Source organism: Protomyctophum parallelum (assembly GCF_964188405.1).
Source record: "Protomyctophum parallelum genome assembly, chromosome: 3".
Lineage (NCBI taxonomy): Eukaryota > Metazoa > Chordata > Actinopteri > Myctophiformes > Myctophidae > Protomyctophum > Protomyctophum parallelum.
In genome coordinates, this window is record NC_139698.1 from 43,001,714 (window position 1) to 43,021,034 (window position 19,321).

The window sequence follows — 19,321 nt, forward strand, 5'->3', positions numbered from 1 at the left end:
TCAATTGTTCAAATGTGACATTATGAACCAAATTATGGTCTAAATATTTGTAAATAATTTACATTTCTCTCCTCTTCCCAAAACTACAGTAGCTATATGGCAAGTGTTATCTATCCCCAAAGTCTGTGTTGCCTGCCTGCCTGCCTGCCTGCCTGCCTGCCTGCCCGCCTGCCCGCCTGCCCCTGTCCCTTTATGCCAGAGATTTCGATTCTCCCATGTTGGTGCGTGACTGACGTTATAGGCTGGCCTCCAACAGTACTCTGATAACAAGTACTAGTGTGCGGTACATAGTAGCCTATACCGCTGACAACGGACCTGCAGCACTAGTGTATATAATACTGATATGGCTTGGTTGCGTGCCCAGTGAGCTGACCTTGATGTTGTTAAGGTTGACCTCTGTCAGCTTGCTGTCATTATTGTGAATCCTATCGAGGGTGTCCTCCACATTGGTGGTGTTAGGTGGCTCCTCTGGGAAGATTTTGAATGGATCTGGTTTTACTACACCTGGAAAAACCACAACATGTCAAATGTTTCATACGTTTATCTAATAAAGACATGTACAAATTGGTTCCCATATAACAATAATGGTGTTTTATTTATGCAGAGTGGGTGAATATTGGTTACGTACTGTTGATCCCTTCTGTGTTTGCGATCACACCAGTGGAACCCAGAGCATCGTAGTACTGCTTGTTGCTCATCAGGGTATACATGCCCAGGATAGCTGCAAGCACAGGAAAACAATTCTTAGGACAATTTATGCAAACACAATCTCCAATATTTTTGTTAAATTCCATATTGTCGCTTGTAGGCTATGTCTGGAATTGGAGCCAACATGCATGTCAGTATACAGAATCACTATGTGAATTTAAGACAGCCTATTTCCTCACTAACGGCATCTTGACAAATTGTACTTATTGTGCTTAGTCAATTCATTGATTTTGACTGATGGCCGAGCTACACCAAGCGTGTGTATGCGTAATACGCAGACACGCGAGCCTCGCCTACACACAGACTTTAAAATAGGCCTGGATCTAAAAGTGCCTGTGTGCATTTGTGCGTATAAGCCCACACACGCTTTGAAAAGCCTGGTGTATATAGCTCAGCCGTTAACTACATTCACAGGCATTATGAGTTTGTTTGAACAATAGACACCCTCCCCCTTTATATAGTTCTACTATGTCTGCTTGACCAGATAAGGATATTGTTGACTACGCACTGTACGCAGTCTCCTAGAGACAGAATATCACTCAGTCACTGGCCCTAATCACTCATAGTCCAGGGTCCCCAAGGACGTCATAATGCCATGCATTCATGTGGGTGTGGCCTGGGTGAAATGTTTTTAAAAATGATAATACAAAAGGGAACACCTCTAAGTCCAACAACAGCCAATTAGCTACTACAAACATTATGCAACGCTCGGCCAATCGCAGCCGAATTATTGAGTTCATATTATTGACAGTTCACACTTCTTTGGCAGTACTCTTTACAGCCAGCAGGAGGCACAATGTTAAATGCCTCTCTGTTCTGTCATGTTTCAGCCAGCCAGCCATTCAAAACCAAACTGTGTCACAGACCACCTGCTGTGACAGCACCCCCCCCAACCCCCCGGCCCTGGAGCCGGGGGGTGACCTGGAGCAGGGAAGGGCCTTATGTGAGGAGAGTGACACAGGGGAGACAGCTGCCTGCTGGGGGGGAGGGGGGGATGTGTGCGTCACATCATCCAGCTCCGCCCTGAGAATAACCTTTGGTAGCTACACTAGTGCAAACTAGACCCCTGATAGCTAAAATACACAAAATACTTTAAAGTATTAATACCATGAATAAAAAGAGCCAATTAGGTCTCCATGGTGACCCTCTCTCTGGCCTCCACGGAGCTGACTAGTCAGGCTATTGTGATCCCATCCCCACTTAGTCGCTTTGCCAAAGAGCCCAAACAAAAGACAGACAGACAGAAGCTAGCTGCGGTTTAATCCTCCACTGGACTCTCTCCAGGGTTAAAACGGTGGCCTCCATGAGAGTCCACTGACAGGATAATCTAGCTAGCTGGATGCACTGGCTACCCGACTTTCCTCTTCTCCCTTTTCAGATGTCTGCTTACCCCACTTGGACGTTAAAGGAAGTTTGTTTTCCCGTTATATACATTGCTTGCATGAACAAAATGTCAATGTTCAGGTTTACTTTGCAAGCACATCTCTTTCATGCAAAGGATTGACAGTGAAATAATAATAATAATGCCGTTATGTTTTTCATATGCCCACTAATTAAAAATGTGTATTTCCTGGGAAACACCGGGAAATCCTAAAATAATCTGAGGGGGTCCCTGAAGCTCACTGTTAAGAGACACAATGCTTAGACCAAGGGTTCCCAAACTGTTCTGGCCGCGTCCCCCACATATCTGAACTGGGGACACCCCCACCCTGACAAGCATGTGGAATTGTAGGCATTACATTCCGTTTGACTTGGTTCCACCGATAAATATAGCCAAACTACAATAGCAACTAGCTACTATGATAGCATAATAACTACTAGCTCACAATGCCGTTGTGAGCTTGTAGATTGATCTTTGCATCTTTCTTACCTAATAAATATTTGACAATTTGTTGAATTTGGTTAAAAGTCATTACATTGTAACTTTCAAAATGTGCAGATACCCTGCATACAGTATAAGTGTACACTTATACTGTATGTTGGTTTGTTTATTTTTGAGTGAGAAAACAATGTTGCATGTTCTTTTAGTTTTTTTGGTGGCTTGTCTGATTGTTTTGATTTTCAGTAGGCCTATGCCTTGTTTAATAAAAAAGAGAGAGGAATTCTGTAAAGTGATAATGTGTACATTAATTGTCAATACACAAATCTTTAAAAAACAAATTAAACAAATCATCTGGGGACCGCCCAAAATAATTTGGGGACCCCCTGGAGGCCCAAACCCCCAGTTTGGGAACCATTGGCTTAGTTAGACTGTAGTGGATGAATGAAAATCAATATAAATTGGAGATATGAGATATTGAAGAATGTTGATACTATAAATGGTGAGACTACAGACAAAATGAAATGGTAATTTATTATTATGTGATCAAGCTCAAGATCTATTGTAGCCCAATTCTGAATTAGATATTTCACAGTGAGCTATAAATAGATCATGTTTAGATCACATTATTTATCAGTTCCTATGGATATAAATGAAGCCAAAATGTTGCCTTTCTGGTTTCCACAGTATGAATAATAATCAGAAAGATTAAAAAAGTTCAAGAAATGTGTAATGAAAATTGAATGACTCGTTTATCTTCCTGTAACTTCCTCTAGTTTGGCTTAAAAAGATAAGTCTGTGCAGGGCCGCGCCCATTCCACTCCTTAGCTTCAATAACTCGTGGCCAAGCATATTTATTTTTGTGTTGCTGAGCATGGAGAATTAGACCCCAACTATGCCATGCTCTATATTTGAAATCTGTCCATGTCTGTTAGCATGTCTTGAGGTGCCAGTTAGACGACACAATGCAGCACAAATTAAAGCTACATAATAGAACTATGTGGGTCAGAGCCACAATAATTAAACACATAGACCTCACTGCACTATGGCATGTCATGTTGTGACAATAGGACCTGCTACTAGTGACACATGGTCAGTATGTACGGTGACAGAATGAGTACACTACATAATAGGAAATATAGTGTTGCATCACAATGGAAATTGGTTTACATCACAATGACTTTTGTTATCAAGCCTTACTCAAAAATAACAGATATACAAGCTCATAGCGCCTCACTTCAAGCAGTGCTGCGAGCTTGTACATCTAGTATTTTTGAACATTTTAGAAAAATCTTTGTGAGAACAACTGATTTAGAAGGTATTTGTAGAAACGGCCTCAGGTCTTAATGGGTAACACTGCATGCATGTATGGAATCAAGTGTGTATAAAATGTGGATGTATTAACCTGCAATATCACACATCTCAGCATCGGTGGCATTCTTCAGAGCCTCCTCCAGCTCAGGCTCCAAGGTGATCTGCTCACTCTGGGGGATCTGGCCTGCTCCAGCCTTGGGTTTAAAGGCCTTACCTGGAGACCAATAGAAATACATGTTTGAGTCTAGAGAAAGTTAACAACATGAAGAGGGTGGAAACAGAGAGAGAGAGAGAGAGGGGGGGGGGGGGATTGATTGATTGATTGATTGGAATATTTATTAACAGTTTGTAGAATTTACAGTACATTTTAAGCACAAACTCAATACAAAGACTGTTAACTGTGAGTGGACGACCCAATTAAGCATTATACTTGTTTACAACAGGGTCCACATTGTTCAATTCATCAAAACATTTAGAGACATACAAACATTTAGAGACATATACAAATAGACATTTCTATGTAGCTAAAGAGGAAGGTAATTGCTCAATAAAACAGTTTTCAGCGTTTGGTTTATATAAGAATGAAATAATTGATCGATCAAAAAACAAGTATAAAGTCTACTTTCCACTGTTGTTTTATTATTCATTTACATTTTAATATTCAAATCATCATTAATGCATAACTCACTAGAAACACAAACTGACTTTTAAAACAACATACCATTTTTTTGCACAGTCGAACCAAACACATCTTAAGCCAATGCTCTAGAAATAGGCTATACTTAGGTGTCTGAACATGTCTACCCACGCAAATGCAATGGAAATGGAAATGGCACCTGCAGAACCCAGAAGAAGTAATGAGCCGCAGAAACCCCACACAGACCTGTAACTAAAAGTAAGCACTGCTGTGCAGTGGTGCATTACAGAGTACTATTATGTACCTTGGAGCTGCCTAGAGTCTTTCCAGTCATTTAACAAGGCTGAGCTAGCATGCTTAAAGAGCATAAAGTATGTCCGATCTTCAGCGAGATCTGGAGAGCAAACATTACTGGTGTAAAGGAGATCAGTCTATGCATGAATCAAGCACATAAGATACTAGGGCTAAAATTATGGATCAATATGAATGTGATTGGGGCACGGTGGCACAGTCGGTAGTGCTGTTGCCTCACAGCTAGAAGGTCCTGGGTTCGATTCCCGCTGGGGACGATGTGGGCGTGTTCCCCACACCTGAGGTGGGGTTGGCGAAAGGGCCTTTCTGTGTGGAGTTAAACATGCAGTAATCCTGGTCTCTAAAACTACCTCCCCCTGGCCAGCCGGGGCGCCTGATGGAGGGGAAAGGAACTGGTCGGAATAACGTGTTCCTTCCACACGCTACGTCCGGCCAGGGAAATTCCCCCCCCTGTCAGGTGAAAATAAGCAGCTTGGACTCCTCATGCATAGAAGGAGGCATGAGGTCAGTCCGCTGCCCCCCCCAGGTTGGCAGAGGAAGTGTAGCTCCCAGGATTACATTAGATAATTGGCACTGGGTGAAAAAACTGGGTTGCAAAATCGTGGGAAAGAAAATATATGAATGTGATCCATAATGTCATTATAATAAATCTGAGGATATGCTATGCTACACTTGTATTGGCTCCAAATCCCAACAAGCTTGAATGAGAAGTTGAAAAATCTAACGCTGAATAGAGACTAAAGTTGGACAATGAAACAAATTGTTAAAACTGTGAAGTCAGTGTGCATACTATGTGCTCATTTGCTTGTAGTTCCATTGGAGTTTTCCACAAAATATTTGTAATCTACTGTATATCTCTAATAGACTTCAATTGGGTTTTGTCTTTAATCTTTTTGTTATTTTTTAAAGTAAAAAAATCACACCTTTCACACCAAACCTGGAAAAGACGCAAACTACATTTTCCTCACCAGGTGGAATGATGATGAATTTGATGAATTGAACAATGTGGACCCTGTTGTAAACAAGTGTAATGCTTAATTGGGTCGTCCACTCACAGTTAACAGTCTTTGTATTGAGTTTGTGCTTAAAATGTACTGTAAATTCTACAAACTGTTAATAAATATTTCAATCAATCAATCAAAGGTGGGCGGGACGTTCGCGCTATAGTTAGTTAGAGTCCACGTGACGACAGAGGCGCGCCGTCTCAAGCGAACTTGAGCAATGAGAGACACAGAGCGAACTAAAGCGACCAAGTTGCTGTGCCGAACGTTGCGCTGTTCGAGTTGTAACACCAATAGTATTGAATAGTAAGGAAGGAAAAGACGAGCTTAAAGGCTCGCTAACACAAACCTCCGTTAATTCTTTCAAGCTGTAAGCAAGTATTATGCATCAAAACAATGGATAGCCATTATCAGTTAGTTTTCTTAATATGTTAATGACATGACATCAGCATGCATGTAACTGCAATTTGTTCCTGTTCACGGATGACTCGGAGTTATAGCATGGGTTCCCAAACTTTTCAGCCCACAACCCCAAAATAATGCTGCCATATTGACTCGAGACCCCAACCTAACCCTGGAGATAATTTTATGCACATAAACATGCATGGTTGGTGCTCATTTGTCCGCACATGTAATGTATTAAGCCTATAGAGCGCCGCAGTCCCTCCCCCTTTCAGAACAACGAGTGGCCCAGGAAATGATTCTCTATTCATTTTCTCCATAGGTTTTTCCTAAAGTATTTATTTAAAGACGGTTACGCCGCGGACAAACCAACTCGGATCGTGAAAAATCATGACAATGAACACAATGTTTTGGGCCGATCGAATAATTTATAAGAAGAAAAACAACAAAAAAAGTGTTGTAACCTGCCGTTTTTTTCTACTTTCTAATTTGTTTGGCCCAAAACATTGTGTTTATTGTCATGATTTGGCACGACAAGAGTTGGCTTTGTACGCGGCGTAAACGTCTTTAAATAAATACTTTCTCAAAAGTCTATGAGGAAAATGAACGGCGATTTCTTTTCCGGGTCTCTTGAGGGGGCGGGACTGCAACGCTCTATAGGGGTTTGTAATTGTAACAAGTCAGTGTCCCACGAGTCACGACCCCCATGTGGGGAACCCAACCTTGTGAACCCCTGTGCTACAGGTCTATATATATATAGCATAGTAGTAAAGATGTATAGTTTATATGTATAGTGTATGTATAGTTTCACTATATAAATATTCCACTGTTACTTTCTTAGCTTACGCATGTTTCATGATAAATGCTTTTTATGTGATGTATTCCCATGCTTTGTTCTTGCTTAAATGTAAGTCGCTCTGGATTAAGAGCGTCTGCTAAATGCCTAAATTGTAAATTGTCTAGGACAAATTGCAGGTGCGTCTTTAGTGTGAAAGACGCCCATAACCGGCAGAGCCAGAGGGAGCTCCCCGGACCTTGTCCCCCTAAATTCTGCACAAACATGAGGGAAAATGCATTATTATAGCCTACTGCCACAAAAATGTGTAATGCCCTACCAACAGACATGAAACTCCTCAATTACCCAACCAGATTGAAATCTTACCTAAAACATGGCTGTTCTCAAAATATTATTTGACTTTATAGATACATTGATCCACTATACAACTTGCCCCCAGAGATGCAAATCTCAGGTAGCTCCTCAGAGGGAGCCCCTTGTGAGTGACATCCTCTGCACACTTTTTATACACACTGGATGGCAACAAATCATCCGCCTTGCGTAAAAGGTCTTTCAAGAGAACGCTTGTTAAGATAATTGTTTCATGTGCTGCAGCCTTACCTTTCTTTTGCCCAGTGAAAGGCACCAGCTCCTCTTGGTCTTCAATCTCCATGGCTGTCTTCTCCAGGTGATCCATCAGGGCATCACGGTCATACGGTCCGGTGGCACTCTTCTTGGTCTGGTCACGCTGTCGATAACCAGCTGGCAGCATAGCATTCTGGGAGAAGAGGGGGTCAGAAAATAAATAGAGGGTATGCGCATGCATAAAGTGAATGGCAGATCGAGTGGCAAAGTGAATTTAATGTTGTTTAAAGTCGTTTTATGCAATCAGATAGGACTTTTCTGTTTTGGATGTATATGGGCTGTCAAGGCCAGAAAGTAGTTTTTTGTCACTCAGTATGTGTTTCTGCATAACTTCCAGGGATGATGATGTTGTCATGCGCATACCCTCTATTATGCATCATCATCATCTTAATTATCATCATCACCAAAAATCACAATAACAAAAGTACTGTATACATCCTTAAGACAGCAGAGAGAGGTGAATCGTTGATTTGACACATACTGATTTGATTTGGCAGCTTGTAGCACTAGAGATGTACTGTAGGAATTCAAACTCATTGTGTGCACACACATATAATATTAAAACTAAATTCTCAATACCTCAGGGTCCAGCTCCTGGAGATCATACTCCAGCTGATCCAACTCTGCAGCGCTGAGGCCCTTGAGGATGGCATCCTCATCGATGTCCCTGGGGTCTGACATGGCTGCTGGGGGTCTGTCTCACATGCACACACTCACTCACACGCACACCACTCAACCCTGGGGGGAGGGCACTGTGGAAGGGAAGGAAAGGGAAAGGGTTTGTTACTTAGGATGGTATGACTCCAACAACATTAAATGTGCTTTTTCTTTCTTTTCATTTTCAACCTAGACACAGGATCTGACACGAATTTTGACCTGAAGGACAATTTATCTCGAGCAAGGAGGCAGGCTCTATATTGACTTCTGTTTTATACTGGTCTTCAAAAGTGCAATAATGTAACACATTCTTAGTCATTCAAAATTGTGCAAATTTTGTGGTGGCCACAGTCCTTTATTTCATGTATTTCACTTCCCCCATTCAGAGTTACTAGAATAATCCAATGATAATAGCTGCTTTTCCACTGATAAAGAGAGAGCAGAGCCCATATCAATATACTGCAATATATTCCAGGTTGTAATAAGTACTATTTTGAACTTAAAATCTGAGAATGAAAATGAATAGCCACCCACTGATGTCATTAAAGGGGACAGGCAAATAGGGGAAGGATTGAAGAAAGCAAATGAGAGCTACAGAGAGCATAAGTTCTTTGCTATTCTTAGTTGAAGTATGGTGAGCTAGGGGTTTAGAATTACAAATAGAGAGAGGAGAGGAGACGAGAAACAAGAATACTCAAGACACTTTTCTATGCAAAGCCTGGTCTGCTCAGAACAGGAAATACCACAACAATAGCATTCGTATACCTCAGGGCAAAACTGATGACAGGGAGACAGGCTGTATGAATAATAGACCTATCAGGTTTAGGCTCACGTATTTTCATGTTCAGTCCAAATTCCATTCAAACTTGGCAAATGAAGAGAATCCATTTAGGTTAAAGTCATGGAACATTCTTTCATTTTGCTAATCTAGTGGTATGATGTCATCAAGGACTGCCATGGTAATCCACCTCATCTACTCAACATCAATGGTTTTATTGTATTGTGTCTGGTGGATAGAAGTAAAATGTGATTTTGTTTTATTTTAGTTGTATTGCATTGCAAACAATACAACTTCTGTGTGTTGAATGCTTCTGTAATGCAATGCATTGGTGTCTCTAACCTTGTTCCTGTCAAGGTAACACTTGTGTGGTTTGTATCCCCTGATCATATTACACAGTCAAACTTTATTTGAGGACACACACACACACACACACACACACACACACACACACACACACACACACACACACACACACACACACACACACACACACACACACACACACACACACACACACACACACACACACACACTATCTATTTATCTATTATTAAAATCACAGCCCATGTTATTCTGACCATCAGTCAGTCATCTTGGCATTAATTATGAAAACAAAATAAACATGCATAGTCAGCAGATAAATAAAATCACACCTGTGTGAACTGAGCGGTGCAACTATACATTTATTGTTATAGTTACTGTACTGTACTGTGCTTTTACTGTATTGTAGTGTACTGTGCTTTGATTCATTTTGGAAAAAATCTTTGAGAAATGGCAGAGTTACCATGTGGGGGTCCCCAGGGTGTCCCAAACATGTACTACCAACCCACTGTTTGGGAAACGCTGTTCTAATGTGCGATTGTCAAGCAAGATGGAGAGTATTTGAACCAAGAAGTACAGAGATTTTAGAGCGATGAAAGCAGTCAAACATTTTCATGTGAAGGACCCCTGAATTCATGTGTATTTGGTCGTTGTTATGAAGACCTTTATCTGCTTGCCCCAGTACACACATCATGGTGAATCACTCATCTATATAAGCATAATTAGTGTGGTTGCCCGAATGGGCAACCAGACTCTTGTAACTGTGACACTTTATTATTAGTGTGGTTGCCCTGAGGGCAACCATACTATTGCTTTAGTGACCTTTTATTTCTTCTTATTATACTAGATAAACTTTATTTTGCCGGATTATACCTCCCACAGTTTTTGTCGCACGCACTCGAGCCATATGTCAAAACGACGGGCTACATCGGGAATCGTGTGCGTGTATTGGGATAAGACATTTGTTGGATAGTTTAATTGATATGAATTAATTAGTGCATTAAATTTCCCCATAGACATGAATGGGAAAATGCAAAAACTCACTTTCAAGTATTTTTTCCTCTGAGACCGTAAGGGCTATACTTACAAGACTTGGAGGAGAGATTCATAATAATTACTAAAATTAATTACCTTAGAAGTATAACGTTCTGCCTCATGGTGGCGCTATAACAGCCAACTTTACCTTTTGGGGTATAACTCTTGAACCGTAGGTCGTAAAATCAAAAATACTTTTTCCCTGGATTCCTTGGGTCATGACGCATCTCCCCATATAGGCCCCGCCCATTTGCGTCTAGATAGATTTCCCGCCATTTTGAATTTTGTTCAAAACACACTTTTTGCTCCTCCTCCTACAGATTTTGTCCAAATCTCACAAAAATCGGTACACATGATCTCCGGACCTATCCGATTAAAACAGCACAGTCAGAATTTAGATATTCTGTATCGTTCGGCCGTAATCGTCTTCCGAAGTTAGTGGGAGGGGCCTATTTGACAAAACATGCCACAATTCACGCACGGAATGTCCGATCCATCCCAAATCTGAATCACATGTCGAGGGTGGCTTAATCAACGCAGAGCCAAAAGCGATTCCATTTTCGACGGGTGCGATGTAGGCAACCACACTTTGCAATTTCCCAGAATTGCCTCTTTCTAGTTCTTTTTATTATAGATAAACTTTATTTTGCCGCATTATACCTCCCACAGTTTTTGTCGCATGCACTCGAGCCATATGTCAAAACGACGGGCTAAATCGGGAATCGTGTGCGTGTATTGGGATAAGACATTTGTTGGATAGTTTAATTGATATGAATTAATTAGTGCATTAAATTTCCCCATAGACATGAATGGGAAAATGCAAAAACTCACTTTCAAGTATTTTTTCCTCTGAGACCGTAAGGGCTATACTTACAAGACTTGGAGGAGAGATTCATAATAATTACTAAAATTAATTACCTTAGAAGTATAACGTTCTGCCTCATGGTGGCGCTATAACAGCCAACTTTACCTTTTGGGGTATAACTCTTGAACCGTAGGTCGTAAGATCAAAAATATTTTTTCCCTGGATTCCTTGGGTCATGACGCATCTCCCCATATAGGCCCCGCCCATTTGCGTCTAGATAGATTTCCCGCCATTTTGAATTTTCTTCAAAACACACTTTTTGCTCCTCCTCCTACAGATTTTGTCCAAATCTCACAGAAATCGGTACACATGATCTCGGGACCTATCCGATGAAAACAGCACAGTCAGAAATTCCATATTCCATATCAGTCGTCCGTAATCAGCTTCCAAAGTTAGTGGGAGGGGCCTATTTTACAAAAGATTGCACAAATCACGAACGGAAAGTCCAATCCTCCCCAAATTTGAATCACATGTTGATGATGGCCTAATCAACACAGAGCCAAAAGCAATTCCATTTCCATCCATAGGGGGCGCTACAATTGCAAAAACAATTACCCGTTTGTTGCAAAAACACGATTTTGGGGGGGAAATCCCCTTTGAATGACTTACGCATGATCACAAAGGGTGACTTGACATTGTAATTGGCTGGCAAAATTACTGGGAGGGGCCTATACCCGTTTGTTGCAAAAACATGATTTTGGGGGGGGGAAATCCTCTTTGAATGACTTATGCATGATCACAAAGGATGACTTGACATTGTAATTGGCTGGTATAATTACTGGGAGGGGCCTATATCAGCCAACCTATCCGATTAAAACAGCGATCTTCTGTATAGTTCGGTCGTAATCGTCTTCCCAAGTTAGTGGGAGGGGCCTATTTTACAAAAAACGCCACAATTCACGCACGGAATGTCCGATCCATCCCAAATTTGAATCACATGTCGAGGGTGGTTTCATCAACGCAGAGACAAAAGCGATTCCATTTTCGACGGGTGCGATGTGGGCAACCACACTTTGCAATTTCCCAGAATTGCCTCTTTCTAGTTATTATTATTTATGTTTTTATTATAGATAAACTTTATTTTGACGCATTATACCTCCCACAGTTTTTGTCGCATGCACTCGAGCCATATGTCAAAACGACGGGCTACATCGGGAATCGTGTGCGTGTATTGGGATAAGACATTTGTTGGATAGTTTAATTGATATGAATTAATTAGTGCATTAAATTTCCCCATAGACATGAATGGGAAAATGCAAAAACTCACTTTCAAGTATTTTTTCCTCTGAGACCGTAAGGGCTATACTTACAAGACTTGGAGGAGAGATTCATAATAATTACTAAAATTAATTACCTTAGAAGTATAACGTTCTGCCTCATGGTGGCGCTATAACAGCCAACTTTACCTTTTGGGGTATAACTCTTGAACCGTAGGTCGTAAAATCAAAAATATTTTTTCCCTGGATTCCTTGGGTCATGACGCATCTCCCCATATAGGCCACGCCCATTTGCGTCTAGATAGATTTCCCGCCATTTTGAATTTTGTTCAAAACAAACTTTTTGCTCCTCCTCCTACAGATTTTGTCCAAATCTCACAAAAGTCGGTACACATGATCTCCGGACCTATCCGATTAAAACAGCACAGTCAGAATTTAGATCATCTGTATCGTTCGGCCGTAATCGTCTTCCGAAGTTAGTGGGAGGGGCCTATTTTACAAAAAACGCCACAATTCACGCACGGAATGTCCGATCCATCCCAAATTTGAATCACAGGTCGAGGGTGGTTTCATCAACGCAGAGACAAAAGCGATTCCATTTTCGACGGGTGCGATGTGGGCAACCACACTTTGCAATTTCCCAGAATTGCCTCTTTCTAGTTAGTGTGGTTGCCTGAAGGCAACCATACTATTGTTTTTGTGACCTTTTATTATTATTATTAGTGTAGTTGCCCTGAGGGCAACTATACTATTGTTCTAGTGCTCTGTTTATTTTGACGCATTATACCTCCCACAGTTTTTGTCGCACGCACTCGAGCCATATGTCAAAACGACGGGCTACATCGGGAATCGTGTGCTTGTATTTTGCTAAGACATTTGTTGGATAATTTAATTGATATGAATTAATTAGTGCATTAGTGCATTTCCCCATAGACATGAATGGGAAAATGCAAAAACTCACTTTCAAGTATTTTTTCCTCTGAGACCGTAAGGGCTATACTTACAAGACTTGGAGGAGAGATTCATCATAATTATTAAAATTAATTACCTTAGAAGTATATCGTTCGGCCTCATGGTGGCGCTATAACAGCCAACTTTACCTTTTGGGCTATAACTCTTGAACCGTAGGTCGTAAAATCAAAAAGTTTTTTTCCCTGGATTCCTTGGGTCATGACGCATCTCCCCATATAGGCCACGCCCATTTGCGTCTAGATAGATTTCCCGCCATTTTGAATTTTTTTCAAAACACACTTTTTGCTCCTCCTCCTACAGATTTTGTCCAAATTTCACACGAATCGGTACACATGATCTCCGGACCTATCCCATTAAAACAGCACAGTCAGAATTTAGATCTTCTGTATCGTTCCGCCGTAATCGTCTTCCGAAGTTAGTGGGAGTGGCCTACTTTACAAAACACGCCACAATTCACGCACGGAATGTCCGATCCATCCCAAATCTGAATCACATGTCGAGGGTGGCTTAATCAACGCAGAGCCAAAAGCCATTCCATTTTCGACGGGTGCGATGTGGGCAACTACACTTTGCAATTTCCCAGAATTGCCTCTTTCTAGTTAGTGTGGTTGCCCTGAGGGCAACCATACTATTGCTTTAGTGACCTTTTATTTCTTCTTATTATACTAGATAAACTTTATTTTGCCGGATTATACCTCCCACAGTTTTTGTCGCACGCACTCGAGCCATATGTCAAAACGACGGGCTACATCGGGAATCGTGTGCGTGTATTGGGATAAGACATTTGTTGGATAGTTTAATTGATATGAATTAATTAGTGCATTAAATTTCCCCATAGACATGAATGGGAAAATGCAAAAACTCACTTTCAAGTATTTTTTCCTCTGAGACCGTAAGGGCTATACTTACAAGACTTGGAGGAGAGATTCATAATAATTACTAAAATTAGTTACCTTAGAAGTATAACGTTCTGCCTCATGGTGGCGCTATAACAGCCAACTTTACCTTTTGGGGTATAACTCTTTAAGCGTAGGTCGTAAAATCAAAAATAAAAATTCCCTGGATTCCTTGGGTCATGACGCATCTCCCCATATAGGCCACGCCCATTTGCGTCTAGATAGATTTCCCGCCATTTTGAATTTTGTTCAAAACACACTTTTTGCTCCTCCTCCTACAGATTTTGTCCAAATCTCACAAAAATCGGTACACATGATCTCCGGACCTATCCGATTAAAACAGCACAATCAGAATTTAGATCTTCTGTATCGTTCGGTCGTAATCGTCTTCCCAAGTTAGTGGGAGGGGCCTATCTTACAAAAAACGCCACAATTCACGCACGGAATGTCCGATCCATCCCAAATTTGAATCCCATGTCGAGGGTGGTTTCATCAACGCAGAGACAAAAGCGATTCCATTTTCGACGGGTGCGATGTGGGCAACCACACTTTGCAATTTCCCAGAATTGCCTCTTTCTAGTTATTTTCTCACTGGAGTAGTCTTTATTTTGACGCTTTATACCTCCCACACTGTACGCTGTACGCACTTGAGCCATATGTCAAATTGACCGGAAAAATCGGGAATCGTGTGCTTGTATTTTGTTAAGAGAAATGTTGTATAGTTTAATTGATATGAATTTATTAGTGAATTAAATTTCCCCATTGACATGAATGGGAAAAGGCAAAAATTCACATAAAAGTATTTGTTCCTCGGAGACTGTAATCACTATAGTTACAAAACTTTTAGGGATATTTCAACATTATCACTAAAATTATTTAACCCTAAAATTTTATCGGTCGGCCTCATGGTGGCGCTATAACAGCCCACTTTACCTTTTGGCTTATAACTCTTGAACCGTAGGTCGTAAAATCAAAATTATTTTTTCCCTGGATTCCTTGGGTCATGACGCATCTCCCCATATAGGCCACGCCCATTTCCGCCATGATAGATTTTCCGCCATTTTGAATTCTGTCCAAAACACACTTTTTGCTTTTCCTCCTACAGATTTTGTCCAAATCTCACAGAAATCGGCACACGTGATCTCTGGACCCATCCAATTAAAACTGAGCCGCAGAATTTTGAAAGTGCGTATCGTTCGGCCGTAATCGTCTTCCGAAGTTAGTAGGAGGGGCCTATATCACAAAAAATGCCATAAATCACGAACGGAATGTCCAATCCATCCCAAATTTCAATCACATGTCCGGGGTGGTTCAATCAACCAAGTTCTAAAAGCAATTCCATTTTCATCCATAGGGGGCGCCGCAAATGCGAGAAATGTAACCGTTTGTCGCAAAAACATGAATTTCGGGGGTTAAATCCCCTCCGAATTACTTATGCATGATCTAAGGCGTGACTTGAAATTGTAATTGGCTGGCAATACTAGTGGGAGGGGCATATGTAAGCCACTGCGGCAACCACACTCTGCAATTTTTTAAAATTGCGAATTTTCTAGTTAGTGTGGTTGCCCTGAGGGCAACCATACTATTGCTTTAGTGACCTTTTATTAGTGTGGTTGCCTGAAGGCAACCATACTATTGTTTTTGTGACCTTTTATTATTATTTTTCTTTTTATTATAGATAAACTTTATTTTGCCGCATTATACCTCCCACAGTTTTTGTCGCACGCACTCGAGCCATATGTCAAAACGACGGGCTACATCGGGAATCGTGTGCGTGTATTGGGATAAGACATTTGTTGGATAGTTTAATTGATATAAATTAATTAGTGCATTAAATTTCCCCATAGACATGAATGGGAAAATGCAAAAACTCACTTTCAAGTATTCTTTCCTCTGAGACCGTAAGGGCTATACTTACAAGACTTGGAGGAGAGATTCATAATAATTACTAAAATTAATTACCTTAGAAGTATATCGGTCGGCCTCATGGTGGCGCTATAACAGCCAACTTTACATTTTTGGGTATAACTCTTGAACCGTAGGTCGTAAAATCAAAATATTTTTTCCCTGGATTCCTTGGGTCATGACGCATCTCCCCATATAGGCCACGCCCATTTCCGTCTAGAACGAATTTGCAGCAAATTAGCATTTTCTTCAAAACACACCTTTTGCTCCTCCTCCTACAGATTTTGTCCAAATCTCACAGAAATCGGTACACATGATCTCGGGACCTATCCGATGAAAACAGCACAGTCAGAATTTCGATATTCCATATCGTTCGTCCGTAATCAGCTTCCAAATTTAGTGGGAGGGGCCTATTTTACAAAAAAATGCACAAATCACGAGCGGAAAGTCCAATCCTCCCCAAATTTGAATCACATGTTTAGGATGGCCTACTCAACACAGAGCCAAAAGCAATTCCATTTCAATCCATAGGGGGCGCTACAATTGCAAAAACAATTACCCGTTTGTTGCAAAAACATGATTTTGGGGGGGAAATCCCCTTTGAATGACTTACGCATGATCACAAAGGGTGACTTGACATTGTAATTGGCTGGCAAAATTACTGGGAGGGGCCTATACCCCTTTGTTGCAAAAACATGATTTTGGGGGGGAAATCCTCTTTGAATGACTTATGCATGATCACAAAGGATGACTTGACATTGTAATTGGCTGGTATAATTACTGGGAGGGGCCTATATCAGCCAACCTATCCGATTAAAACAGCACAGTCAGAATTTAGATCTTCTGTATCGTTCGGTCGTAATCGTCTTCCCAAGTTAGTGGGAGGGGCCTATTTTACAAAAAACGCCACAATTCACGCACGGAATGTCCGATCCATCCCAAATCTGAATCACATGTCGAGGGTGGATTCATCAACGCAGAGACGAAAGCGATTCCATTTTCGACGGGTGCGATGTGGGCAACCACACTTTGCAATTTCCCAGAATTGCCTCTTTCTAGTTAGTGTGGTTGCCTGAAGGCAACCATACTATTGTTTTAGTGACCTTTTATTCTTTTCATTATAGATAAACTTATTTTGCCGCATTATACCTCCCACAGTTTTTGTCGCACGCACTCGAGCCATATGTCAAAACGACGGGCTACATCGGGAATCGTGTGCGTGTATTTTGCTAAGACATTTGTTGAATAGTTTAATTGATATGAATTAATTAGTGCATTAAATTTCCCCATAGACATGAATGGGAAAATGCAAAAACTCACTTTCAAGTATTTTTTCCTCTGAGACCGTAAGGGCTATACATACAAGACTTGGAGGAGAGATTCATAATAATTACTAAAATTAATTACCTTAGAAGTATATCGGTCGGCCTCATGGTGGCGCTATAACAGCCAACTTTACCTTTTGGGGTATAACTCTTGAACCGTAGGTCGTAAAATAAAAAATATTTTTTCCCTGGATTCCTTGGGTCATGACACATCTCCCCATATAGGCCACGCCCATTTGCGTCTAGATAGATTTCCGGCCATTTTGAATTTTGTTCAAAACACACTTTTTGCTCCTCCTCCTACAGATTTTGACCAAATCTCACAAAAATCAGTACACATGATCTCGGGACCTATCCCATTAAAACAGCACAGTCAGAATTTAGATCTTCTGTATCGTTCGGCCGTAATCGTCTTCCGAAGTTAGTGGGAGGGGCCTACTTTACAAAACACGCCACAATTCACGCACGGAATGTCCGATCCATCCCAAATCTGAATCACATGTCGAGGGTGGCTTAATCAACGCAGAGCCAAAAGCCATTCCATTTTCGACGGGTGCGATGTGGGCAACCACACTTTGCAATTTCCCAGAATTGCCTCTTTCTAGTTTCTTCTTATTATACTAGATAAACTTTATTTTGCCGGATTATACCTCCCACAGTTTTTGTCGCACGCACTCGAGCCATATGTCAAAACGACGGGCTACATCGGGAATCATGTGCGTGTATTGGGATAAGACATTTGTTGGATAGTTTAATTGATATGAATTAATTAGTGCATTAAATTTCCCCATAGACATGAATGGGAAAATGCAAAAACTCACTTTCAAGTATTTTTTCCTCTGAGACCGTAAGGGCTATACTTACAAGACTTGGAGGAGAGATTCATAATAATTACTAAAATTAATTACCTTAGAAGTATAACGTTCTGCCTCATGGTGGCGCTATAACAGCCAACTTTACCTTTTGGGGTATAACTCTTTAAGCGTAGGTCGTAAAATAAAAAATAAAAATTCCCTGGATTCCTTGGGTCATGACGCATCTCCCCATATAGGCCACGCCCATTTGCGTCTAGATAGATTTCCCGCCATTTTGAATTTTGTTCAAAACACACTTTTTGCTCCTCCTCCTACAGATTTTGTCCAAATCTCACAAAAATCGGTACACATGATCTCCGGACCTATCCGATTAAAACAGCACAATCAGAATTTAGATCTTCTGTATCGTTCGGTCGTAATCGTCTTCCCAAGTTAGTGGGAGGGGCCTATCTTACAAAAAACGCCACAATTCACGCACGGAATGTCCGATCCATCCCAAATTTGAATCCCATGTCGAGGGTGGTTTCATCAACGCAGAGACAAAAGCGATTCCATTTTCGACGGGTGCGATGTGGGCAACCACACTTTGCAATTTCCCAGAATTGCCTCTTTCTAGTTAGTGTGGTTGCCTGAAGGCAACCATACTATTGTTTTTGTGACCTTTTATTTTTGTTATTATTATAGATAAACTTTATTTTGACGCATTATACCTCCCACAGTTTTTGTCGCACGCACTCGAGCCATATGTCAAAACGACGGGCTACATCGGGAATCGTGTGCGTGTATTGGGATAAGACATTTGTTGGATAGTTTAATTGATATGAATTAATTAGTGCATTAAATTTCCCCATAGACATGAATGGGAAAATGCAAAAACTCACTTTCAAGTATTTTTTCCTCTGAGACCGTAAGGGCTATA

The 19,321-nt window shown here is 41.0% G+C and overlaps 1 protein-coding gene across 1 annotated transcript in view; it reads right to left on the reverse strand.

Moving 5' to 3' along the window:
• Positions 1-19,321, reverse strand: part of tmod4 (tropomodulin 4 (muscle)) — a 29,068-nt gene that overhangs the window by 2,306 nt on the left and 7,441 nt on the right. Inside the window, exons 2-6 of the mRNA XM_083761971.1 lie at positions 8,193-8,365; positions 7,590-7,746; positions 3,933-4,055; positions 629-721; positions 374-504 (exon numbers count right to left, since the gene is read on the reverse strand). Coding sequence (XP_083618097.1) covers positions 374-504; positions 629-721; positions 3,933-4,055; positions 7,590-7,746; positions 8,193-8,294 — 606 coding nt within the window. The 5' untranslated portion in view covers positions 8,295-8,365. The remainder of the gene's footprint in view (positions 1-373; positions 505-628; positions 722-3,932; positions 4,056-7,589; positions 7,747-8,192; positions 8,366-19,321) is intronic.